The sequence below is a fragment of the Pipistrellus kuhlii genome, unplaced genomic scaffold (assembly GCF_014108245.1).
Source record: "Pipistrellus kuhlii isolate mPipKuh1 unplaced genomic scaffold, mPipKuh1.p scaffold_m20_p_4, whole genome shotgun sequence".
NCBI classification, from domain to species: domain Eukaryota; kingdom Metazoa; phylum Chordata; class Mammalia; order Chiroptera; family Vespertilionidae; genus Pipistrellus; species Pipistrellus kuhlii.
The window spans coordinates 63,009,487-63,036,602 of record NW_023425540.1 but is presented as its reverse complement, the minus strand read 5'-3'; the positions used below and the strand labels follow the sequence as shown (position 1 = coordinate 63,036,602).

The 27,116-nt window shown below is 34.9% G+C and overlaps 1 protein-coding gene across 13 annotated transcripts in view; it reads right to left on the bottom strand.

The window, feature by feature from the left end:
- DMXL1 (Dmx like 1) overlaps positions 1 to 27,116 on the bottom strand; it is a 128,795-nt gene that overhangs the window by 81,169 nt on the left and 20,510 nt on the right. For all 13 annotated transcript variants that reach the window (XM_036408874.2, XM_036408873.2, XM_036408871.2 and 10 more), the window contains 10 exons: positions 22,126 to 22,192; positions 20,274 to 20,452; positions 16,084 to 16,273; positions 14,687 to 14,855; positions 11,546 to 11,758; positions 8,907 to 9,160; positions 8,121 to 8,799; positions 7,909 to 8,030; positions 2,169 to 2,258; positions 1,985 to 2,087 (listed from right to left, as the gene is read on the bottom strand). In XM_036408874.2, coding sequence (XP_036264767.1) covers positions 1,985 to 2,087; positions 2,169 to 2,258; positions 7,909 to 8,030; positions 8,121 to 8,799; positions 8,907 to 9,160; positions 11,546 to 11,758; positions 14,687 to 14,855; positions 16,084 to 16,273; positions 20,274 to 20,452; positions 22,126 to 22,192 — 2,066 coding nt within the window. The remainder of the gene's footprint in view (positions 1 to 1,984; positions 2,088 to 2,168; positions 2,259 to 7,908; positions 8,031 to 8,120; positions 8,800 to 8,906; positions 9,161 to 11,545; positions 11,759 to 14,686; positions 14,856 to 16,083; positions 16,274 to 20,273; positions 20,453 to 22,125; positions 22,193 to 27,116) is intronic.

Below are 27,116 nucleotides of genomic sequence, written 5' to 3'. Positions count from 1 at the left end.
CAAGTTTCATTTTTGAACTGACAGTCTTAAAAAATAATCACATAATACAGTCATTACCAATACAATGTTCACACAGATTAGACCATATTAAGTAGGAAATTTCTGAACAGATAAGAATTAAGAATTATGTACTTTAAGACAACATATCATGATGAAAATTGTGTTGTCAAATATATTTTGAAATAAGACCAAAATGAAATGACTTGTTAATGATGTTTATCTAAGGACCAATATATCAGTATTCATTATCCAACATATTATTCAGGATAATTTTTTTTTTCATCAAAACTGCATAATTTAAGCAGCATATAATTTGCTTAAAATAAACTAAAAAAATGCACCTATCTAAAACATATCATAAAATCAGTAATTCATTATTGCCTGGGTAAAAAAACAAACAAACTTGAAAATGCTAGATTTTAACCCAAATTTTCCTTATTTTCATTGTGCACAAAATTATACCTAGAAAATTACATTACAGAAACTATATAAGTCATAGAGAATATAAATATATCAGAAAACAACCATTTTGTCCTTTTAAATTTGCATAGAAAAGAAGTTTCAAAGGAACACCAGAAAAGAAAGATAACTATAATATTTTAAGAGACTAACTGAAAAGGAAACTTTGGTAATGTGTTCTGGGTGAGTTAGGCATGTAAATTACAAGAATTAAGAGAAAGGAAAGAAAGGATACAGTATTATAACAAAGTAAAAAATAAATATATTTCTGATAAATTTTACTAACAAGAAAGTTTTAATGAGAGGAATTGCTAACAATACTAGCATTCTTATTAATACTTTAATATTAAAAAATAAAAAGCACAGAACATTTTATTGAAAATAAATAACTCTTTAACCTGTAACTGACATCTTTATTTCTCATTTTTTAGCATCCTGCAATCATTATATTTAGAAGTTACAGAAGCACGGTATTCTTGCACAGTTCATGAAAGCAGTGATAAGAAATCCTATATTATAAAAGAGTAATATGCTAAGTATCCAATCATTCATTGGACCGTTCGTTTGACCATTCCACTAGTCACTATGATGTGCACTGGCCATCAGGGGGCAGATGATCTGATAGGAAGGTTAGCTTGTTGCTGAGGTCCATCAGATCAGGACTGGGTGAGATGGACCAGATGGGCCAGATGGGCTAGACATACCCTGGAGCCCACCTTTGGTCTCTCCCCAGCCAAATGGCCCCCATAGCTTCGAAAGTTGCCAGCCAGGCCAAGGGACCCCACCATGCACGAATTTGTGCACCAGGCCTCTAGTTAAACATAAAAGTACAGAACTCAAAGAAGTACTTCTCAAAGGAAAATGGTAAAAAGGTAGAATAAAGAAATAAGTACAATAGAAAAAAAAATCTGGAACAAATAAAAATGTAGTCATTAATATTTCTTGAGGCTTATAACTAACTTTTAAAAGAGCAGGTACACAATACATGGTTGTTTTATAAGAACGGTCATTTTTGTGTTTGGCTTGGCTCTGAAAATTAAAACTGATGACCAAGAAATTTTAGCTTTATTTTGCTTTGTTTTCTTTTATGCAAATAAACAGTTAATATTGAGTGGAGGTATTTAAATAATTTTCAAAACTATTTAATTTAAAGGGTTTTAATTAAAACATTTGGTCTTTAAATTATAACTTGAAGTGTTAAGCTATTGCTTAAAATTATAGATGTCTACACTATCCAAATTGTTAGGGTAAGAGCAGACCTATCAAAGAGCACTCATGCATTAATGACAAAATACATTTATATTATGCTTTTTAGAAAACATAATTGACAAAACCTTTCAATTTGTTTATATTTCCTGATTAAAAGTAAAAAGATACTGATATTTATGATAGATAATGCTATAACCTACACAAGAAAATTTTAACTTCAAATAGATGACATGAGATATTATATCAATTTATCTTTATTAACTGCCTAACATACTCTATAGAACATTTCTCATTACATAAAAAAATTGGTATTTACCTTCATCAGATAATATTCTGTCTTTTCCCATATTTTTCTTCTCAAGATTATTCAAAATGAAGTCTTCTTGAAAAACATGAAGTAGTTGGGTTTTTCGGCCTTGCTGAATGTAAATAAATAGTAATGTAAGTTGATATATATGTTATTTACCTAATGCTAAATAGCCACAAAAAAACATACTTACAAGTTTTGTAATGGGATCTAATGCGATAATGCATCCTGGCCTGGCTGTTGATTGTTGACTTACGATGTTAAATACTTCACCAACGTATTTCTATTTTTAAAAAATGGAAATAAACAAAAATATACATCTCCTTTAAAATTCTTAAAAATAATTAATAGCAAAAACAAGAAATTTTAAGCATAATAATCAATAATAAATACGTTTAAGTGTGGCCCAATAAGTTCACAAGTCACTTTCATTATAAACATCCTAGGACTCTTACCTTACTAGGGAATTTCATAGGAATGAATAAGAATTACAGCTCTGTGCTTAGAAAAATAAAAGTAAAGCTTGGTAATTGTAAGGGGAAAAAAGTATTTTATACCTATAAATGTAAAAGACTGACATCAATTTCATGGAACTGTTCTAAGAATAAATGCTTTTTAAGCACTAATTTTGAGGTAAGAAGAATGAAGCTAAAGAAATAAGCTGACATATTGTTTATCTAGCCACTTATGTCCTGACTGGTATAGTTAAAGTCATATTGTTCAATTCAATCTTTATCATACTTGATTTATCAGCAGCATTGGTGATCACTCCCTCCTCCTTGAAGTAATTTTCTCCAGTTGCCTTCCATTATACACTGCACTCATACCATCCCACTTTTAACAATTGATTGCCCCAGGATTTAATTCTTCTATCACTCTAATTTCCAACTCTATTATTTCCCTTAGTGACTTTATTCAGCTCTATCACTTTAAATTTAGATTCTAACAACTACTATTTTATCTCTTCAGACCAGCCTCTCACCTAAATTCCAGAGACAAGCCTACTGGATCTCTTAGATGTCAAATAGGTATCTCAAAATTAACATGTCCAAAGCTATTGCGGGCTTGATAGTGTCATACAGGAGTCACCTGTTCAATGATTCATCATTCATGTTTTTCTCTCCCTCTCCCTTCCTCTCTGAAATATATATATATTGATCTGCTACTTATACATTCTTCACAACTCAAGTTGAGGCAATTCTATTTTTACTAATGCTTAGTCACAAAGGTTAGAAGTCACCTTTTTCTCACACAAAAGTCATGTCCATTCCAACCTTAGCTATTTGATGTTCAAAACACATCCAGATTGAACCAATTCTTATTGTATTTATAACTATCACTTACAACCATTCTAAGGCCATTTGACTCTCTCCTGGATTACTTTGCTGAATAGATCTGATTTCACTTCTATGTTCCTTTTCTAATCTATGTAGCAATCACAATGATCCTTCAAAAAACTAAGATCAGCCCTGGCCCTTGTTCTTAGTGGTTAGTGTCAGTCAGCACACAACGAAAAGTCATGAATTCAATTCCTTGTCAAGGGCATGTACCTGGGTTACATGTTCAATCCCCAGCCCTGGTTAGGGCTCATGAGGGAAGCAACCAATTGATGTGTCTCTCTCATATGGACACTTCTTTCTCTTCCCCCATCCTTTCTCCCTTCAATTCTCTCTAAAATGCAATGGAGGGTGGAGAGGAGATAGAATATCTCAGGTGAGAATTTAAAGTAACAAAAAATCTGAGATCATATCACACTCTGGCATTTTCTTCAATGGGTTCTATTATATATTATTCAGAGAAAAAGACAAACTTATCACAATCACCAATGAAGCCTCAAATGGTATCGCCAGGCTAAGTTTCTGACTCATCCTTGACAACTCACCTGCTACCTCATTTACTCTGGTCTGTTCTAGCCATAGTGAAATCCTTGTTGCTCCTTTAAATACCAAATACTAGGTGTGCCCGTTAATAATGCAGATTTTTTTTTTCAATAAATGGAGTTACACATATGTTGATATATATGGGATTTGATATGTACACTGTTTTCTTGTATTGACAACAAGCTTCAAAACTTCATATGTCAAATTTGCTGAAGGTGTTAACATCATAAATATTTTTACACTTAAAAATGTCGAATTTCGTGCCAAAAAAAAAGAGCATTTGCAGCAAGTTTTAATTCATTACTTTTATTTTGAAAATAAAGTGCTGCTGAATACTTTGGGGAGCTTATGTTGAATATGCTCCATCTCAAGATACTTGTGAATGCTGGTTAAATGCTTTAAAAGTGATGATTTCTATGTGAACATCCAGGTCAACTGAAAAAGTTTGAAGACCAAAAATTATAAGCATTATTGGATAAAGATGTGTGTCAAACTCAAAAACAGCTTGCAGAAAGATTAAACTTTGCTCAGCAAACAATTTCTGATTGTTTACAAGAAATGGGAAAAATTTTAAAGGAAGGAAAATGGTGTCACATCTACTGAACTAAAGACAAAAGGAAAACTGAAAAGTCATCAGTAAAATGTTGCTTCAATGGCACGAAAGTCTTTTTTGCATCGAATTGTGACTGGCGATGAAAAGTGGATTTATTTTGAGAATCCCAAACGCACAAAATCATGGGTTGATCCAGGTCAACCATCAACATCGATTGCAAGGCCAGATCGCTTCAGAAAGAAGACAATGCTCTGAGTTTTGTGGGATCAGGAATGTATGGTATATTATGAGCTCCTAAAACCAGGTGAAACCATTAATACTGATTATTACTGACAACAAAAAATCAACATGAACCACGCTTTGATCGTGTAATGACCAGAATGTTCCAGAAGACATGGCAAAGTAATTTTGCTTCATGATGACTCATTATCACACACTTCAAAACCAGTTAAAAAAACATTAAAAGATCTTGCCTGGGAAGTATTAACCCACCCGCTGTATTCACCAGACCTTACTCCTTCAGATTACCACTTGTTCTGATCGACGGTACATGCACTTTCTGAGCAGCACTTCAAAACATATGAAGAAGTGGAAAATTGGGTCTCTGAAGGGTTTGCCTCAAAACAAGACAAGTTCTATTGGGATGGTATCCACAAATTACCTGAAAGATGGGGAAATGTGTAGCTAGCAATGGAAATTACTTTTAAGTAAAGTACTTTTGATGTTTCTCTTGAAATTGTCGTGTTTTCTTTTGTTACAAAAAATCCAGCATTATTAACTGGTACACCTAGTACTCCAAAAATTTAAATAATTCCACAAAAGACCCTGAATAGCAACAGCAATCTTGAGAAAGACAACGAAGTTGGAGGAATCACATTATTTGATATCAAACTCTACTATGAGGCCACAGTAATCAAAACAGCATGGTACTGTCATAAAAATAGACATAGAGATCATTGGAACAGAAATAAACCTACCCCTTTAGGTCAATTAATATTTGACAAAGGAGGCAAGCACATACAATGAGGTAAAGATAGTCTACTCAATAAATGGTATGGGGAATGTTGAACAGATACATACAAAAATATTAACCTATCCTGGCTGGTGTAGCTCAGTGGATTGAGCATAGTTCCATGGACCAAGAAGTCCCAGGTTTGATTCCAAATCAGGGCACATGCCCATCTTGTGGGCTAGATCGCTAGTAGGGACACAGGAGGCAGCCCATCAATAATTGTTTCTCATTATTAATGTTTGTATTTCTCTCTGTCTTCCTCTCTGAAATCAATAAAAATATACTTTAAAAAAAATTAAACTAGACCACCACAGATAAGAATAAACTTAAAGTGGATTAAAGACTTAAACGTTAGACTTAAAACTATAAAATCCTAGAAGAAAACATAGGTAATAAAATCTTGGACATTTCTCCTAACAATATTTTTCCTAGTATATCTCAAGGCAAGGGAAGCAAAAGAAAAAATAAATAGGACTACAACAAACTAGAAAGTTTTGCACAGCAAAGGAAACCATCAATAAAATGAACAGACAACCCACTGAATGGGAGAACATATTTGTCAATGACACATCTGATAAGGGGTAAATGTCCAAAATTTATAAATAATTTATACAACTCAATACCAAAAAAATAAATAATAATAATCCAATTAAAAAAATAGGCAGAGGATCTAAATGGACACTCTCCAAAGAGGACATACATAATGAAAAGATGGTCAAGGAGGTCACTAATCATTAGAGAAATGCAAATTAAAACCACAATGAGGTATCACCTCACACCTGTCAGATTGGCTATCATCAATAGATCTATGAACAAGTGCTGGCTAGAATGAGGAGAAAGGAGAACCCTGGTGCAGTGTTGGTGGGTATGCAGATTGGTACACCACTGTGGAAAGTATAGTTACCTCAAAAATTTAAAAATGGAAATGCCTTATGACTCAGGAATTCTACCCTGGGAATTTATCTGAAGAAATCCAAAGCACCAATTCAAAAGCATATATGCACCCTTACATTCACTACAGTGTTATTTTCAATAGTCAAGATTTGGAAGCAGCCAAAGCGTCCTTCAATACATGAGGGGATAAAAAAAAGCTATGGTACATCTACACAATAGAATACTACTTGAAAGTAAAAAGAAGGAAATTTTATTCTTTGTGACAGCATAGATGGACCTGGAGAACATTATGCTATGGAAATAAGCCAGTTGGAGAAAGATAAGCACCCTATGATTTCACTTATATGTGGGATCCAATGAACAAAATGAACTAATAATCAAAACAGAGACAAACTCTAGATAAGAGAATAGGCTGACAGTTGTCTGGGGGATAAGGGGAGTTGAGGGTAGGGTGTGAGAGGTGTGGAGGGATTTAACAAAATAGGAAAAGAGAGAAAAAATTCATAGACACTGACAAAAGCGTGATGATTGCGGAGGGGCAGGGAGTGGAAGAAGGAGAAGGGTACAGAGGAGATAAATGGTGATGGACAGAAATTTGACCTGGGGTGGTGAATACACAATACAGATGATGTGTTGTAGAATTATGCACCTGAAATGTGTACTATTTATAAATTCAATAAAAAGGAAACATAAAACAATTCCTAAAAAATATAAGGCCCTCAATAAATATGTGTTTCTACTATAATGCTATCTATATGGCTTGAAAAAAAGTTCTGTTCTGCAAAACCACACATTAAAAATAAAAATAACTTAGGAATAAAACAGGATTGGAGGAGACCACTGATACCTATGCAATTCTGTAACCAGGGCATTAACAAAAATATTAATTGGCAGTTGAGGAGACAGCTTGAATCTTCTAAATAGGAATCTCAATAAAGCTGAAGATTACCTCAGGGAATATTTTTTAAAATATATTTTTATTGATTTCTCAGAGAAAGAAAGAGAAAGAGATAGAAACATTAATGATGACAGAGAATCATTCATCGGCTGCCTCCTGTATGCCCCCTACTGGGGATCAAGCCCGCAACCCAAGCATATGCCCTTGACTAGAATTGAACCTGGGACTTTTCAGTCCATAGGCCAACATTCTATCCACTGAGCCAAACCAGCTAGGGCTCGGGAATATTTTAAAATCTCAAAACCAAAAACATGAAAATATTGGCTTGCTGGAGGTGCTAAAATAATGCAGATGGTGGGCTGCTATTAGTTGGGCACGGAAAGAAGTGCTGCCTCTATCACAGGCAAAAGCTTTGCAAAGGTGCTGGAAGAACTCCATCCTGTTTGGCAGCCAAGCTGAAAGCTACATTCTTTGTTGGTTGAGATTAAAATTTCACTCGTTATTCCAGCTCACCTTGCCTAGAAAATAACTGCATATGAACCAACATAACTTCCACATTAAACTAACATAACCTCCATTAGTGTCTGAGTAAGAAGTATTGCAGAAACACATATTGTAGAACACTAGACTTTACACATCCAATAAGTATAAATTAAGTTTCTAAAAAATGTTTAGTTTTAAAAGCCATTTACTTACAGAAATTTCAGGATTGGAAAGCTCACAGAGAAGTTTCTTGGCATCAACAACTACTTCATATAATCTCAGATACTGTCCATCACTTGCTACGAAGCAAGCACTAGGAGAGTTGCAGTACGCACCTACAAAGTATTTACAAACATTTAAAATTTAATCATTATGCAATGATGTCAGAAAATCTAAATATATTAAATAAAAATCAGAATGCTTACCTAGACAGTAACTGGGTATCAGAGTGGGCAGCCATGCCACATTGGAAAATGCAGAAACATGAAGAGAATTAATCCGGGCAAGCTCAGAAACACCTCCGGAAAAAGACAATGGCCCAACTGGATCGACCCTCCAAAGAATTAGCTCACTGTAAACTGCATTGGGATCCTGAAATGCCACATCACCGGTGCTTTTATTCTGTTGTGCCAAATCTTCGGTATTTACAGCATCATGAGGTTGTTTTTGGTTTTCAACATCTGGTGTCCTTAATGCATTATGGTGTGATGTTGTCAACAATAATGGTAATACTGAATGGCAAGCTAAATCATTAAGATGAAAGCGATGACCACAATATCTAGATTTGTGTGAAATACTGAGAACTGTAGAAAAAGCAGATTCTTCAGCAAAACTGACTAGCCACTGATTCAGAGAACCATCAGCATGCTTTGAAATCATCATAACATTAGGGGTAAAAATACTTAATTTTAAGCTATTAGTTGATTTATTGTGACCAGAAGAGATAAGCATTGATGTGGAACGTGTGAGACTAGAAGGCTTTTGTTTCCCTTGTTGAAGAGCCAAGTCAACATTCTTGGTACAGGCGTACATCACTATGCTTTTACAGAGAGAGTTCGCATCACCTGTGGGAAAAGCTACTGGAATTCTGGAAACAAAGGACACCTAGAATGAAGAAAGTGATCGTTAGAATGAATGAATTATATAAAGAGGTATTACAAAACTGTACCTACATTTAACAAGTAACTTTCCAGAGATCTTAAAAATAGTACCTGTACTTGGCGAAACATACCAGGCTGGTATTCATCCAGCCAATCCACATGCCAAACCAGCAAAGAGCCATCCATGGGATGAATACTGAATAGCATATCTGCATTTTTACTCCACTCAGACAGAAGTATTTCAATCTGATGATCAATGGCAGCTGATGGTAATGGTACAAAACTTGAGTTTGGTATCATTTTATCACTACTCAATTCCTTTTTTTCATGATTTATTTTCAGATCATCAACACCATCATCCATTTCTATAAGCAAAATAATTCAAGAACCAAGTAAATACAATCAAGCTATTACTATAAATTAAGATATTTAAAAAATATATATTTCTTTGTTTATTTCAGAGTAGAAGGTAGAGAGAGAGAGATAGAAATATCAATGATGAGACAATCATTGATTGGCTGCCTCCTGCATGCCTAATTAGGATCAAGCCCACAACCTGGGCATGTGCCCTTGGCCAAAATCGAACCTGGGACCCTTTAGTCCGCAGGCTGACACTCTATCCACTGAGCCAAACTGGCTAGGACTAAAAGATATCTTTAAAAATGCATTCAAGATTAAAAAAACAAAAAAACAAAAAACAGATCCCCCTGTGCCCTCCCCTTCCCCAAAAGAAGAAAAAAAAAGATAAAAAACATAATAGTTTTCATAAACAAGAAATGGGCTCCCCTTTAAAAATCACTGGATTGTGAGTAGAAGGGCTATTATTGGACTGGAAAATAGATAAGCTGGTTTCTAAACCTAGATATACCACAATTAACTACTCAGAAGTGAGACACACCAATTCTCTGGATTTTAGTTTTGCTTATGGTAAAATGAGGGAGTTGGAACTGGAGCTATAATTCTGGGCTACATTTTTAAAATATAGTATTAGAATGGAATTTGCACCTTTTCATAATATCGTATTTATCAAAACCTGAGTCTGCTATACTATCCTCTAGGTCAGTGGTCGCCAATCTTTTGGACCTCATGGACACAGACCACCGATTGGTGACCATGCACTTAAAACTGGCATGATATTTTAAAGAAACTATTTTAAAAGAATACATTTATAGTACCCAATTTCTAGATTTTCTTCAACACAGAGGTAATTAAAAATAAACTGGTATACCAGCTTCATCTAGGTAAATATGTATATTCTGACCTCTATTTCAAATACCTCCAACTCTATTTCCATTTAAGAGACTCTCAAAAATGTTAGATTGTTGGCCAGATTTTAAAAATTGGTCAAGACATACAAATCATTAAGAAAAAGAAAAAGAATTAAATAGAAAATCAGGAAAAGGGCATGAAGAGCAAAATAATTATGTTCAATTTGCTTCAAGAAAATGCCAAGTAAAACAATATACACTATTTTCCCCATATTGACTGGCAAAAGTGATATAATGAAAAGATCCAGTGGTGAGAGGGATGTGAAAAAAAGATATAGAGATACTGAGAGGAAGTATAAACTGGTAAAACATTGCTGGAAGTCAATTTGGCAGAAGATGCTACGCTGTACACCAGTAACTAATCATCCACCCCCTCAAAAAAAAGTTAAATTTTAAAAAATTGACAAACATTATTGAAATTTATAATGTTGGCACTCTAGCAATTTCACATTTAGGAATCTATGTTACAGAAAAATTCACACAAAGATGAAAAGATTTGTCTCCGTACCTTTACCAGTATAGTGAAATACTACTCAAATCAATTTAAATGTTCATCAATAGAGGAAATGCTAAAGTTTTCTCTTGACATGGCATACTCAGAAAATGTTTTTAAAAAGTGAGATGGAAAAGTTCCCATACTGAATTTAAAAAAGCAGGTTGCAAAACACTAATTTTGTTTTAAAATGAACTTCCGTAGTACTTTTTAAAAAACTGCCTATGTAAATATGTAGGAAGATAGAAAAGAAAAAACGTAGGACACTCACTAAACAATATGTAAACTTTATACATATCTATATCATTTTATTTTTTCCCCCCAATGAGCATGTGCAATCTTATAATTAAAACAAAATTTTTTAAAACCAAAAACATTTATGAACCATAAACTGTAGCAATAGCTAGCTGGTCACCACAAACTCGCTTTTAGTCCTTAACATAGGATGGCTACATGGACCCCATGACTAGTGCTTTCCACTGAAATGAGAAAGTGATATGTGCCAATTCTGAGTCAAAGTTGAGAAACAACTATACCTTTTCCTCTCCCTCTCCCCCCACCTGACTAGGCTAAATGCAAAGAGTTTAAGGCCCTAGTGTAATGCTTCCCAAACTTTAATATATATACAAATCACTTGAGGATGTCATTAAAACTATGGATTCTTGTTTAGTAGGTCTAGTAGAATCTGAGATTGTGCATTTCTAACAAGCTCCCGGGTAATGTCCATGATGCTAGTCCACAGATAGTCCCAGGATTAGGTGGCAAGAGTTGACATGCCTAAATATGGAGAATCCTGAGTCCCTATATCACCATGTGGAAGAAAACTACATGGAAAAGGAACATTTTCACTAAATTGTTAATGAGCTAGTCCAAACTTATGTCGTTGCAATTCTGAATTTTATTTCTAACAGTAGCTAGTGTTTCTTAATATAAAAATCTTTACTATTCTGAACAAAACTTTATATTTTTTTATCCTTCTTAAGCTTTACCTTCATCAGATTTTGCATCTGCTTGATTAGAGTCTTCCACACTGGCCTCAGAAGATGGTTGTTCAAAACTTTTTCTAAGTTGGTGTAAAAAGACTTCCATGGACAAAGTAAAATGTAACTCTTTATTGTTTAGCCAGTGTACCACAAAAGGTCCACTCTTCTCTTCATTTTCACTTAGACTTAGAGATGTAATAGAAGGAAGAAGTGGAATATCTATAAAGAACAACAAAAGCAACAAAATTAAAATTTCTGTAATTCTAGCATACAAACATTCAGATCTCCTTTTTTTTATTGACTGCAATACATTTTATTTAACCTATAAATAAGACTCCCAACATAATGTTTACCACAATTATTATTAACTAGAGGCCCACTGCACAATATTCATGCAAGAATAGGCCTTCCTTACCCTGGCTTCCCTCCCGGTTGCCCAGAAGCCTGCAAGTCATCACTCCTTGCCACAGCATGGCTCCTGTAGCTCTCTCCCTCTTCCCCTCATAGCAGGGGTCCCGCCTCTCCTGGCCACTTAGCGACCTGCATATGCAAATTAACCTGCCATCTTTATTGGGTTAATTTGCATACTCACTCCTGATTGGCTGTGGGCATGGCGAAGGTATGGTCAATTTTCATGTTTGTCTATTATTAGGTAAGATAACAGACAAATGGTAAATTTAATATACCTATTATAAGGAGATAAAATTATGTATTCTAGGTCATATAGCATACTTTATTTTTATATGCATAATTTTCTTTAATTCTAAAAATAATCTCATCAAGAAATGTCTATAATTTATAGACATCTTAATAAAAATGTCTTCATTGATACATACACTTTGATAAGAAACACTTTATCCTGATCTAACATGCAAAAGCCATCATCATGATGTCAAAGGAACTAATAAGTTATCTGAATAGCAACAACTTACTTAATAGACAGACATATTAACATTTTAATGGCCTACCCTTTTAGTTCTAAGATAGATACTACTTATTTATTAGCATCAAGATTAGAGTTGGAAAGTGAAATTTAGGTTCCCTTCTTATGTTCAAAAAAGGCTTTTAAGACAAACTAATTCAACTAAAAAAATAATTGTTCCTTGGTATTATTTTTTATTTAATGCTAAAGTAAGCATATTGAAGTACAAATTCAACCTAAGTTATGACAAATCATAATCCCTAGTTAATAAAGGTAAAGAAAAATTTGTCTATCATATTAAATCACATCTAAATCTTGCTCATGCTGAATGTAAGCTGAATGTAATTAGAATGTAAACTGATTCTATGCTTCATGAGAGCAAGGATCAGACCTCTTTTGTTTCGCCAGTTCCTACCACTACCTTTAATTTCACTTTCCAACTTCAATTTTGATACGGTACAAACTAAACACTCAATAAAAGCCTAGTGGGACTGAACTACCAATTCCAGTGTTCCTAGGTAGATACGCACTAATGCCAGGGATTAAGAAAATGCCCCAAGAGTACTAATTTGCTGGGATTTTTTGATTTTTTACTTATGATCAAATCAGAAGAAACCAGCAATGTCTCTAATAGACTGCATGCCTGGTTGTTAAAGTACACAAGGAGAGGAAAACCCACAAAACAAAAAAACCTCCTCATTTTTTATTTTTTATTTTTGTCTCCTGGCCTTACTTAAAAAATTTGATTAAAGTCATTTTTATGAGAAATCTTCATGGAAAGGATATAAGTACTAGAATGAAGAGAACATGCTCTTAGGGGTTCCTCTCCTATTTCTATTTCTATTGATGGGCAAATAAGTGTAGCCAAATCTGAAAGTGGAGCTTTAAATAAGAAATAAAGCATCCAGAAAGGTAATTCCAATAGATTCAATTTAAGGAAAGGAATTTCCCAAAGGGTCTATTACCCCCTGCTAATAATATTATTTTGCTTTGATTTGCTCTCTATATAGGGATTTTCCTTTGGTACAATCTAAGAAAGGTTTTAGAAAACTTTCCTTATGGGAAGGTAGTCATCAAGGAGATGCTACGTGGGAATTAAGGTTTTCCTTTTCTATAATTTCTTAGCCTTTTCATTAAAGTGAGAATTTAAGCTTTCTACCAGTATATTTTCAAAATATTGTCTTTTGCTCAGCAGATACTCAAACTGATTCTACTGACCTTAGAATTGACTCAATGATAAAGGTAATGACATTTTCCAAGCCTATATAATTTTTAAATAAAAATAATTCAGTACCCTCCCCTTAACATTTTCTAAGTTCATGGATTCTTTTAGGACTGGTATCCTCTACATGTTAACTTCTCTAATCAAAGCACTTGTCACTTTTATTCAAGTAAATAATATTTACTGCTATGTTTCTTTGAAGAATATAATTCAGCAAATCCAGTGTGCTATATGAAAACAGATGATGCTAAATTTATGCTTAAGAATATCCCAAAATATATAAAAACTTATCAATAGTGGTTATCTTCTAGGAAGATAAGTTAGGTTGGATAGAGGTAAAAAAAAGGCTCTCACTTTTCACTTTCTGTAGATGGTATTAATCATATGCAAATATTATTTTTAATTTTTCCCAGGAGTATTCCCAGGAGTATTCTAAGGTTCTACTTTAAATGCCCCAGCTGTGATCACTTGGTTTCTAAACTTGCATTTACTAAAATGACAAGCACTTAAATCCTTCAAATTTACAGACAAATCCAGATATTCTAATCTTCAATCCAATAATAGTACATAGTTGATTATAGAAATAAGTTTCTTAATTCTTCCATTTATATCTTCTACATATTTCTGCTCTATTTCTGAACAGGTTTCAAAGATCAAGTATTAAACACATTGTTTATATTTTAAAAACTATAAATAATAATAAAATGTCACTCTGTGATGGTTACTTCTATGTTACGTATTAACTCAAATTTCAAATTTGAATAAACTACTAAAGAATCTCAATGGCTTATCAAGATCTTAAATGGCAAGCCAAATCATAGCCTTCAGGAAGAAAAAAACATTAACAAAAATCTCATTTTTTATAACCAGTGAGTTAGCTATAATGAAATATTAACTAAGAAAGTCACCTCCAATATTTTTACCTAATTTATATTTATAACTTATTTGTTATAAAAAATCAATATACTCGATTCCAAAACCATTTTGAAAAGTGCTTTATTACCTGTGGCTGGGTTGATGCTGGCTGCAATATGAAAGTGGCAAAGTGCATTGGCATGCAGTGGAGTGTTCCTGTGGACATGATGAGGATCCTGCTGATGTGGCAGGTATCCGGTATGTGCTACAAGTGCAAGGGATCTCCTTCGACCTCTACGAAAATGTCTCAGATTTACCTGTGTGAATAAACAAAGCAAAACTAATGTCTATACTGACATAGGATATATGTATAGGTTACATAATGACTATTAGACATTACAGATATTCTATTTCAGGTGAGTTTATATGCACATTTGTACATAAATATTTTTCAGTAGATTTGAACAGCTAATTTGAAACCTGAAGAAGCTTGGAGCTTAAACTGCCTGACTCTTAACTATTACATAATTCATTGCAATTTTACTTGGTTTATTTTCTGATAAGTATTTTCCTGAACTTAAAAGAAAAGTTTACAATAATGTGCCTGTAGACAATGATGTTTCTATGTACACTGTTTCCCTGGTATCAACAGCTTACTTCCTATGATCAGAAAGCATTGGGTAATATCACCATAATAAATTAGGGTTTTATTTCATAATTTACAAAGCATTTTCGGAGATTATCTCATTTTACCCATATGGCAGACATTGAAAATATTTTTATTCTCATCTTTCAGATGATAAAATAGTTTATATAGAACTCAAGGTCTAAAAGTAGATAAGAATCTTCGGATTTTTAGTTTTGAGTCTCCATGAATTCTATATTTCATAATATTCTGAGCCATTCAAATACTATACTAATTTGAAAAATAGCTGTTCCATAATCATATAAAGCATTCAAAGGTAAATCATTTTTAGATCACTTCCTGTTTTCAATATTAAGAAAATAATAAAAAGAATCTGTAATACTAGTCAGTGTTAAATTAGTACAAACATCAAAAATTGACTTTTACTTTCTACACCACTTAGTAAAATAAATACTCCAAGTTCTGAGGGTAAAGATAACAACTGTAGAAGAGAATCTGACAAACTCCTCTAATCATTCCTGTAATTAAAACAGGACAAAACACCCCAAGCTCTAATAATAAAGAAATAATAAATAAAACATTCTTATAATCTTACCTTTGCTTTCTCAGATTTTAATTTATTTTTTGTTTAGCTAACACAAGTGCAAGCATCCTTTTGTTATCAGTTAACCTAAGAATAACTTTCATAATTATAAGTAATTTTTTGCTCTACATAAAATCCTTAAGAACACTTTTTAAATCAAATAAAACTAAAAACTTTTGAGATATTCTTAAGACATGCGTATTTTTTATAACTATCCACATGAATTTGATTATTAATCAGGATAAATGTTACAAGAAGGGCAATGTAAAAAAAGTTTTAAAACTTGTAGGATATAACATCTAACAAAAAAACTCACATCTAAAGTGTTTTGAACTCGTTCTTTACTGGAAGCATTTCTCTCAAACTTATTTGTCAAATTAAGCGGTTCAGTCCAATGCTTGCTGTCACCTCCATAAAGTAAACAATCATTTGGTAAAAATGTCTCTACCCAAAGTCGACACACATTATCTTTGCAGCAAGTCAACAGTACATTGCATACAGAAGCCCTATGGAATAAAAGTATATTAGAGACAAAAATATAAATTTACATAGTATCACATTCTATGCATAGAACTAAGGTACTGATGAAGAAAATATCAATATATGTTTATACAATGTATTTCACCAAAACCACTGCAATTGAGTGGGTTTGTGGTTTCACCGTATCAAATGCTTGCTAACCTATTTCTTTTCTGCCTAAAATTAGGTAGTTCTTGTTTCAGTCATCTAAGATTTTTCTTACTGCGGGATTGTGGCATGATCTCAGTGTGAAGAATAAACACTGAGATCATGCCACAATCCCTCAGTTAAGATTTTTTTAAAAAACACAAAACACCCACATCTATTAAAATTTTCTGATTTATTCAATGGATGGTTATTTGAATTATTTTATAATGCTTCACTTTTACTTCCTGTACAGGCAAATGTACACTGGACCCTAACAGGCTACATTAACTAGAACATTTATTCTCTCCTTACCTAACACATATGCCAAGTTAGTGAATAGAAAGAATAGAAAATTCATGATACAGTAAGTACAGCCACCTACTTCCTTAGCCATTCGTGATTTTTAGTGAATTGATCATCTTGCCACCCCACAAAATAAAATCAAAACCAACTGCACATATATTAATAAGATCCATAAGCATTAAGAGTTCAAGGTTGGCCGAGACCGGTTTGGCTCAATGGATAGAGCGTCGGCTTGGGGACTGAAGGGTCCCAGGTTCGATTCCGGTCAAGGGCATGTACCTTGGTTGCGGGCATATCCCCAGTAGGGGGTGTGCAAGAGGCAGCTGATCGATGACTCTCTCTCATCGATGTTTCTAACTCTATCTCTCTCCCTTCCTCTCTGTACAAAATCAATAAAATATATATTTTTAAAAGAGTTCAAGGTTGAAATTCTACTCACAAAGACTACCTCCTATCAGTACTCAGCAAATTTAGAAAAAAAGAAGGCACAATATCCTGTAGTATTATAGTTTTGTTAAAATATATATTTAAATATCATTGATTATATAAAATGAGCAATCAGTAGAAGGCTTCTATCAAGTAATTCAGTAAGTCAAATTTTAAAAAAGGAAATAAAAATAGTCTGTAGCAGTCACTTTGTTAAACCTGATTAAAAAAAGAATTGCAAAAGGGAAGAAAAGAGAGGACAGCATGTTTTATTCTGCTTGCTCTTTCCTTCAGTTTTCCTCCTCTATTCTCTCACTGCTCTCCTTTTTTCCCCTTCCTTCCCTCGTCTACTCCCTTTTCTTCCTTATCCAGCTATTCCCTGGGCTTCCCTCCCTCAAATCTCAGCCTCTCCTCCTCTCCAGGCTAACCTCTCTTCCTCCTGTCCCTTCGCTTCTCTCTGCTTCTTTGAGCCCTTCCTTCCTTCTTTCCTTTCCAAGCCCTGTTTGTTTCTCCTTTCTCTATCCTCATGCCTATCCCTTCTCCATTTTTCTTTCTTTTTCTCTAGTCCACTCTGCCCTTTTCCTACCTCCCCCATTCCCTCTTAGTTTTCTCTAGTACATTCACACACAGAGGCAATGGCAATGAAACTAAAAGAAAACAGAAACAGAAGAAAATACATCAAAAGGAAATATACAGAAGTTCAAGGTTCATATTGCCCATTAGTAAAGAGCAGAATGGAAAGGCTGGCTTACCATGAAAGAGCAGAAGATAAGAGACTAAAGGACTGAATAGATAACAATCATCTACACTAATAAAAGAGAAATAGCATACCTTCACTATGCCCAGAAGTCACACCCAGCTGCCAATCAGGAGTATGCAAATTAACCCAACCAAGATGGCTACAGCCACAAAGCAAGCAGGAGGCTTGGGTTTCCCCAGCAATGGAAGAAGCCAAGCTTCCCAACCCACTCTGGCTGCCCTGGCCTCCGCTCAAGGCTATAAAGTTTCAATTATAGAAGATAAATAAATCCCAACCAAAATGGCGGCAGCTATGGAGCTGGAGAGAGCAGGAGGCTTGGGTTGCCTGGCAATGGAGGAAGCCAAGCTTCCTGACTGGCCTTGGCCCCCACTCAAAGTTACAAAGTTTCAATTTTAGAATAAATCCAGATACCAGGACCTCTGCTTGGGTTGCTGGGGAATGTGGCCGGCCAGCAAACCAGGCCCCTTGCCCAGGCGACCCCACACCCCAAGGGAACCCCACCCTGAGCCAGGTCACCCTTCAGGGCAAACCAGCCAGCCTCCACTCATGCACCAGGCCTCTATCCTATCTAATAAAAGACGAATATGCAAATTGACTGTCACTCCACAACACAAGATGGCTGCCCCATGTGGACACAAGATGGCTGCTACAAGATGGCCAGGAGAGGAGTGCGGTTGGTAGGGACCAGGCCTATAAGGGAGGGCAGTTGGAGGCAATCAGGCCAGCAGGAGAAGGTAGTTGGAAAGGACCAGACATGCAAGGGAGGACAGTTGGAGGTGATCAAGACTGCAGGGGAGGGAAGCTAGGGGTGACCAGGCTGGCAGAGGAGGGAAGTTGGGGGCGACTGGGCCTTCATGAAAAAGCAGTTGGGGGAGAAACCAGGCCTGCAGAGGAGGGCAGCTAGGGGCAATCAGGCTGGCAGGGGAGCAGTTAGGCATCAATCAGGCTGTCAGGGGAATGATTAGGAGATGATCAGGCTGGCAGGCAGAAGCAGTTATGGGCAATCAGCAAGGCAGGCAGGCAGGCAAGCAGTTGGGAGCCAGCAGTCTTGGATTGTGAGAGAGATGTCTGAATGCCCATTTAGGCCCGATCCCAGTAGGACATCCCTCGAGGGATTCCAGATTGGAGAGGATGCAGGCTGGGCTGAGAGACACCTCCCTCCCCCCCACCCCCCGCACAAATTTTGTGCACCAGGCCTCTAATAAGAAGTATAAGAATTTAGGCAAGAGCAACAAAGAAAGAAAGAAAGGTGCACAACTCAGAAGCATGTAGAGGTCTTTAACCCTGGAATGTGGGTATCCCAGCTGCCTTTCCTTAGGATACTAGGCTTACATATAATCAGTAAACAGCTGACATGTAAGAAATATTTTGATCTACTTGAGACATTTCTCTGGCAATGCCTTCCTTCCTCACATCTTTATCTGGGTATCTTATTTTTCTTTAATGGCATATCATTGAAGATAATTTTTAAAAAAAGGCAAAACCAACCTTATAGAAGGCAAACATGTGATGGGTAAATGTCTGTGACACCCATCCTATTTTGATGTAATAACAGGCAAAACCAACTTTTGGAGGTTTTTGGAAAATATAAACAAATCTCTCAACCTGTCCTACATTCATCAGTTTTTAATTAGTAAAGATGCTTATTCAAACACTTCTCCATTATTCTTTCTCAAACCAGTAGTTCCTTGCGTAATGCATTACCATTTGGTCAAGCATCTCGTTTACTTAATTTAATTCTCACCCAGTATTTTTCCATTGATTTTATTGGGGTGTAGGGGAGAGAGAGAGGGGGGGGGGGAAGGAGAGAGAGGGAGGGAAGGAGGGAGAGAGAGGGGGAGGGAGGGAGGAAATATCAATGTGAGAGAGACACATCGATTGGTTGCCTCCCACATATGCTCTAACCAGGGCTGGGAATCAAACGTGCAAGTGCAGAACTCTTGACCCTTTGGACTGTTGCTCTAACCACTGGCAACAGGCTAGTGTTAGTTAAGCATCTTAATTTTATGTGAAAAACAAACCACCTATATCACTTGCTCGGTGAAGATGCCATATTAAAAAAACAATGATCTTTGATGAGATCTGTTTCTCCTGAGAAAGGGTCAGCCTTCCCACTATATACCTGCAGGCAGTAGGCAATTTTAAAATGAAGTATGCATGCATATAAACATAACTAATGGTTATAAGACACTGGGGGTGGCCAGAGGGCTACAAGCCAGTGACTATGTAATATTACTTGAATCTTCATAGGCAAAAGTCCTATACCTATGGATTCTCAAAAGAAGAAAAGTAGTCAAAGTCACAAAGATGATGTTCTCTTAATACATAGGAAATATTACTAATCCACTGACCTAGGCATATATTTACTTGTTTTACGCCAGGAAAATCCATTTACAGCTCGAGGATGGGCCAGATATACAAAAGAAAAGTCAATTTCTCCTTGGGATTGTTTTTCTGAACTTTTATCTGGAGATGAAACAGTTGTCCGCCAGTTTTCTACATTATACCATACCTTTAAAAGACAGTCATCCTAAGAGAAGAAAAAAAAATAGAAAAACATCCACATCAGAATTAAAGATTAAGTGAAATAGCAAAAGTAAGGTTTTCTCCTCAATTACAGCAACTTAAAAATGGAGAAAAGGATTGTGCATGGATGAACTGAGTAGAAAATCTGTGATTTTGACATTTTTCTATTAGCATTCCCTAACTGGGCTTTGAGAATTAAGGTGTGTGAATGTGTGCATTTAGCAAGATTGGTTCAAGAAAAATTTTAGTTACTATAGACTATGAAAAACAGAGTCATTCAGGGAACTGAAAGATGAAGTTAAGGGTACTTTTTCCATTTAGCCAAGTATCAAATAAGAAAACATTACTACTGGCAAACTTAAAAAGACAGATAATATCTGAAAACAAAGGACAGTTTTCATGAACTATCATATGAATGTTCAAAGAAAATGTTGAAGATAATAAGTAGTTAACAACCACTACTATATTAAATAATCTAAGTAAAATCAAAATTGCATCTCCTAACTTGGGATGTAAGGGAAGAACAAGGGAGATTAAAATGCACCAGGTTTTACTCTTAAGCTATAATTACATTCCCACCTGTAATGTCAACCTGAATAAATAGCTCCATTTCTAAGAAAACCTCACTGAGGCCCAGTCAATGTGGCTCAGTGGTTGAGCCTCAACCCATGACCCAGGTGGTCATGGTTAGATTCCCAGTTAGGGCACATGCCTGGTGCTGTGGCCTCAATTGCCCCTAGGGGGCATGCAGGAGGCAGCCAATCAATTGATGTTTCCATCTCTCCCTCTCCCTTCATCTCTTTATAAAAACATATTTTTTTTAAACCCACAGAAGATTTCGAGTATCTCACACTTTTAATTTGCAGAAGGCTTTGAGCAATGAGAGTAACTTCAATTTTGCATTAACTCCTCTGTAAATCAATGATTAAAAATAAAATCATTTCAAATAAATATTGTTCTGAAATCAATAAATAACAAAGAAAATAAAAGTCTGCAAATTCTTATAGCTTAAATACAGTTTATATATCTGTCTGCTTAAAGATAATATAAATAGTAGCAAGTTTATAGATAGTGTACTACATGCAGAACACTATGCCAGTCACTTTACATATACTGTCTAAATTAATCCTATGATGAATGACCTGAAGTAGGTATTATTATTCTCAGTTTACACATGAGAAAACCAAGGCTCAAAGAGATTAACTAATTACTCAATATCAAAAAGTTGGTAAATGGTAGATTTATAACCAGATTACCTTTAAGTCTGTGCTGTTTCAATTATACTATACTACCTTTCAAAACAGTAATATTGAGCCAATTTTTGCTATTTAACATTTTAAACAGAAAATATTTTCAAACTAAATAAGAGTAAAGCCGATTAAAGTGTTTTTTAAAAAATATATTTTATTGATTTTTTTTTATAGAGAGAAAGGGAGAGAGAGAGAAAGATACATTGATGGAGAGAAACACTGATCAGGTGCCTCCTGCACACCTCCCACTGGGGATGTGCCTGCAACCTAGGTACATGCCCTTGAGGGGAATTGAGCCCGAGACCTCTCAGTCCTCAGGCAGATGCTTTATCCACTGAGCCAAATCGATTAGGGCCCGATTAATGTTTTTATGAAGTTTCAAAATAAACCATAAACACAATTTGGTAATAGCAGTTTTATAAATTACCTTCCCGGTGGTGGCAAAAAATTCTCCATCTGGCGAAAATTTCATTAAATGAATTTGAGAAGCAGTTCTGTAAATCAAACAGATAAAGAACAATTTTCAAGGAAAAATAAGAAATCATGTAGTATTACTCCATTAAACTATACTCAGCAATTTCTTCAAATAATAAAAATTTCTAATAACACAAGTTACACACTCACTTTTAGTATAACTCTTAAATATAAAATAAATTTTAAAATATAAAACTTCACATTAAATATAAATATTATTTTTATGTCTATTCACACATAAGAGTCATACAAGAAACAACTTGTCAGTCTTTATACCTTAAGATCAGCCCTTGCCAGTGTGGCTCAGTTGGTTGGAGCATTGTCCAGTACGCCAAAAAGTTTCAGGTTCAATTCTTGATCAGGGCACACACATAGGTTTTGGGTTCAATCCCGTCAGGGAGCATATGAAAGACCATGGATCAATGTTTCTCTCTCACATCAACATTTCTCTCTCTCTCCTCCATCCCTTCTTTCATAAATAAATAAATAAATAAATAAATAAATAAATAAATAAAACTTAAAAATCAATAAATACATCCTTGGATATTAAAAAATAAATAAAACTTAAGATCAGAGTCATAGCTCTCATTCCCTCAGAATGTGAGAGAGAGAGAATTATATTATTTTAAATCTGGAATCTAATATCCAGAGCCACAGATAATCTATATTCCACAATATATTTTCAGGGAAAATCAGTGTTTCAAAGATGAATTCTGCCTGAAGGCAGCATTTGACTAATTAAAGATTATGTGTGGATTAATGGTCACCATAAACTCAGCCTGCCAGCTTCACCTATATAGCTGGTAAGTACTAGTTTTTCTTCTCCAAGGAGCTTTGGCTCATTTCCCTTCATTGCCTTCCCTTCTGGTTACCCACATATGCTGGTCTCAAGACACCTCTCACTATCTTCACTTTTCTTTTCTTACCCAAGTTCATGCTTAAATTCATCCTAAAATTATTTGTAAAGCAGGCTAAAGATGACTTCTGTCATAACTCAGCACAAATAACTTTTTCCTCATTTTAAATGCAATAGAAAATATTGATAAAGGCGGATAAGAAATTGAAATCATCTATAGTTTCAAAGATACCACAAAACCAATTAGATGCAAAACCACTCTTAACATTTTAATACACTGAATTCCAGATACTTCTGTCCACTCTCCCTATTTCCTATAAGAGGATGTAGAAGAGGGGATGAAAACTGAGGTCATATTTACAATTTTATTTGCAACATTTATTTTAAAATGTTATGAAACGTTTTGTGTATCAATATGTGTAGATCTGCATTAATTTACTGGCTTATGGTATTCTATTACACATATATGCAATGATTTTAGCAAGTCTTCAGTTGATTACTCAGGAAATTTTTCTGTATTTTAGTTGTAATTCCAGTTTGGTCCTGAGAGTGTGTCCATGTGGCATCCACTTACTCTGCCGCCATTTTTAATCTTCCCAAGTGAGATATCTGCAATGATTTTAAATAATTTGCCAATTTACTGCTGTTTTCTCATTTTGCTTTTTTTTTAAAAAAAAAAAAAAAAAAAAAAAAAAAAAAAAGGTGTGATGAACATTCTTGCACATGCAATTTTTATGCATCTGGTTAGCCCTAAGGATCTTCTTAAGACAAATTATTAAAAATGCCTGGTATCCATGATTGTGATCTTGTCTCCACTAGAGTTTTCTCAAAAGAGAAACATCGATGAGAGAGAAACATCAATCAGCTGCCTCTTGCACACCCCCTACTGGGGATGTGCCTGCAACTAAGGTACATGCCCTTGACCAGAATCGAACCCGAGACCTTTCAGTCCGCAGGCCGACGCTCTATCCACTGAGCCAAACCGGTTTCGGCTAAAATAGTCTCTTAAAAGGGAATCAGATCTCAACACTCCCACTGCTCAAAGTACTAACAGCCTCCCAACTCACTTAGAAAAGGCAAAAGCCTCACAATAACCTATAAATGGACTCCTGACTTTGATCATTTCCCCTATCACTCTTCACCTGGTTCACTTTACTTCAGCTACAAGCTAAGCAGCAATTTTTGCACTGGATGTTCCCTCTGCCTGCAACATTCTTCTCCCACAGATATGCACACATGGCTTACTGCCTCACTTCCTTCAGGTCTATACTCATAATATAGATGTCACCTCTACTCCTCTTCCCCTTACCCTACTTACTTTTTCTCTATCGTATAATACTTACTGATCTTCATCTACATGAGTTGCATGTTTTAAATTTTTTCTTATATCTAGTAAATTATGGAGACCTACTATTTAAGTAGTTAGTGTAATCAAAATTTGCAGTTTCTAGTTTCATGGCTTTTCTGCTTACTTAATAAACCAGTTCAAATAAATTAGTATGTCTAACCCTGTGGTCAGCAAACTGCGGCTCACGAGCCACATGCGGCTCTTTGGCCCCTTGAGTATGGTTCTTCCATAAAATAACACAGCCTGGGTGAGTCTATTTTGAAGAAGTGGCATTAGAAAAAGTTTTAAAAATTTGGCTTTCAAAAGAAATTTCAATCGCTGTACTGTTGATATTTTGTTCTGTTGACTAACAAGTTTGCCAACCACTGGTCTAGCTCAAGTTATTACTGTATAATCTTAATTTAATTTAAAATTATTCCCCTTTCCCAAATAATGCACATAATGCATTCTCAGTTTAACCCAATGGAAACCCCTTACTACATCTGCAATAAAGGCAACAGTACACTCTGCTGCTCCCCTCTTGCCAATGTTCTAAAGAAGAGTCCAAAACAACGCCATAGCTTTTTCCAAAGAACTCTCTTTGCAAAATCCAATTTCCTTTTCACATGGTAAGCATTTTTAATACCCATGATCTAGCTGAAGGGTACAAAATACATGGAACCAGCTCCTTTGAAATCTCCTTGGTAAATTCTATATATAGGAGGTCTGCTTTACTCTCATTTTGGTATCACATATATATCTTACTTTGCTTCAAATAAAAATGACTCAGGAAGAATGGCATTTAACATCTTGTCATACCAGTTTACTGGTTATTATCTATCTCTCCTGATCTGTTCACTTCTATATTCCAAACACTTTACACTACCTGTAACATCATAAGCACTCAACAAATATTTGTTAAATTAATGAATAAAATTTTAAATTGCTATTAAATGTACAGAAAAGAAATTAAGCCTACTAATTCATACTTCCAAATTGCTCTCTAGTAAGATAATACTAATTGTACTCCCTTCTTTTTTTTTAATATATTTTATTGATTTTGTACAGAGAGGAAGGGAGAGAAATAGTTAGAAACATCAATGAGAGAGTCATCGATCAGCTTCCTCTTGCACACCCCCTACTGGGGATATGCCCGAAACCAAGGTACATGCCCTTGACCGGAATCGAACCCGGGACCCTTCAGTCACCAACCCGACGCTCTATCCATTGAGCCAAACCGGTTTCGGCTCCCTTCTTAACAGTATAAAAAAGTAGCTATTTTTCCAAACACTCACTAGTAATAGCTATTATTCGTCCTCTTTATGGACATTTCATATTTCTTGATTTCAAGTGAGATCAATCAACCATTAATAGGTTTATTACTCATAAGTATTGCCATTTAAAATGTTTCTCCTCATTGTCCATTTCTGTTCACTATCTGTTCTTTTCTAATTAATTTCTAAGACCTCATTTAAAAAAAAAGGATTAACCTAAAATTGCAAATATTTTGTCTTCCTTCTTATTTACAAAAAAAAATTTTTAATCCTCATTCAAAGATATTTTTTTCCATTGATTGTTTTAGAGTGGAAGTAAGAAAGGGAGGAGGAGGAGGAGAGAGAGAGAGAGAGAGAGAGAGAGAGAGAGAGAGAGAGAGAGAGAGAGAGAGAGAAATTCATGTGAGAGATATCTCACACGTGCCCCAACCCTGGCAGAGGATCAAACCTGCAGCCCAGGTATGTGCCCTTGACCAGGAATCGAACCTGAGACATTCACCAGCAACACTCTAACCACTTAACACCACTGGCCAGGGCTACAAAAATATTTTATTACTACAGTAAAAACAATCTATTTTTTCCTTTCTTTTCATTTCCTTTCCTTTCAGTGTCAAGTTTTGGTATCATACTTAAAAAGTCTTTAGTTAACTCTAGAGCAACACTTTTCATCCCATAGCAATAGAACATAAATGACAAATGTTAGCCATAAATGTTAGCCACATTTTAAAAAGTAAAAAGAAGCAGGTGAAATTAATATTTTATTTAAACTAATATATCAAAAATATTATCATTTCAACATGTAATCAATAAAAAATCGATAGGATAATTTAATTCTTTTCTTTGTGTTAAGTTTTTGAAATCTAGTATGTATTTTATATCTACAGCACACCTCATTTCACGCTAGCTACATTTCAAGTGCTCAACAGTGATATGTGGCTAGTTGCTACCATACTGGACATTGTTGTTCTGAAATATAAAAATTTACTTATGTTTTCTTCTAATATTTGTTTCATCGTATAGAAATTTAATTTGTTCTTCCTTTGATCTTTATTTTGGTGCCAGATATGAAACAGACTCTAACTTCATTTCTCTTCTATAAAGCTAACAAGTTTGTCCCACGTATGTGAAATGCCACCCTAAATATTAAACCTCCATGTATAACAGGGCCTAATCATGAACCCCAATCTGTCTGTTCTTATATCTTTCTCATAAGAACAGACAGATTGGGGTTCATGATTAGGCCCAGTTATACATGGAGGTTTAATAAGAACTGCTTGATCAGTTGTAGCTTTAGAATTCATTTTCCTATGCTAATATCTTTGTTCTTTTTTTTCTCTCAGAATTTCCCCATATTTGACTTTTAAATGAATTTCAGTACTATGCTCAAAAGTAGAAATTACAATGAGATTTTTACAAAAATTATGTCCAATATATAGATTACTTTGGAAAAAATATACCTGTTCACAACAGAAAAATTTTCACTCAAA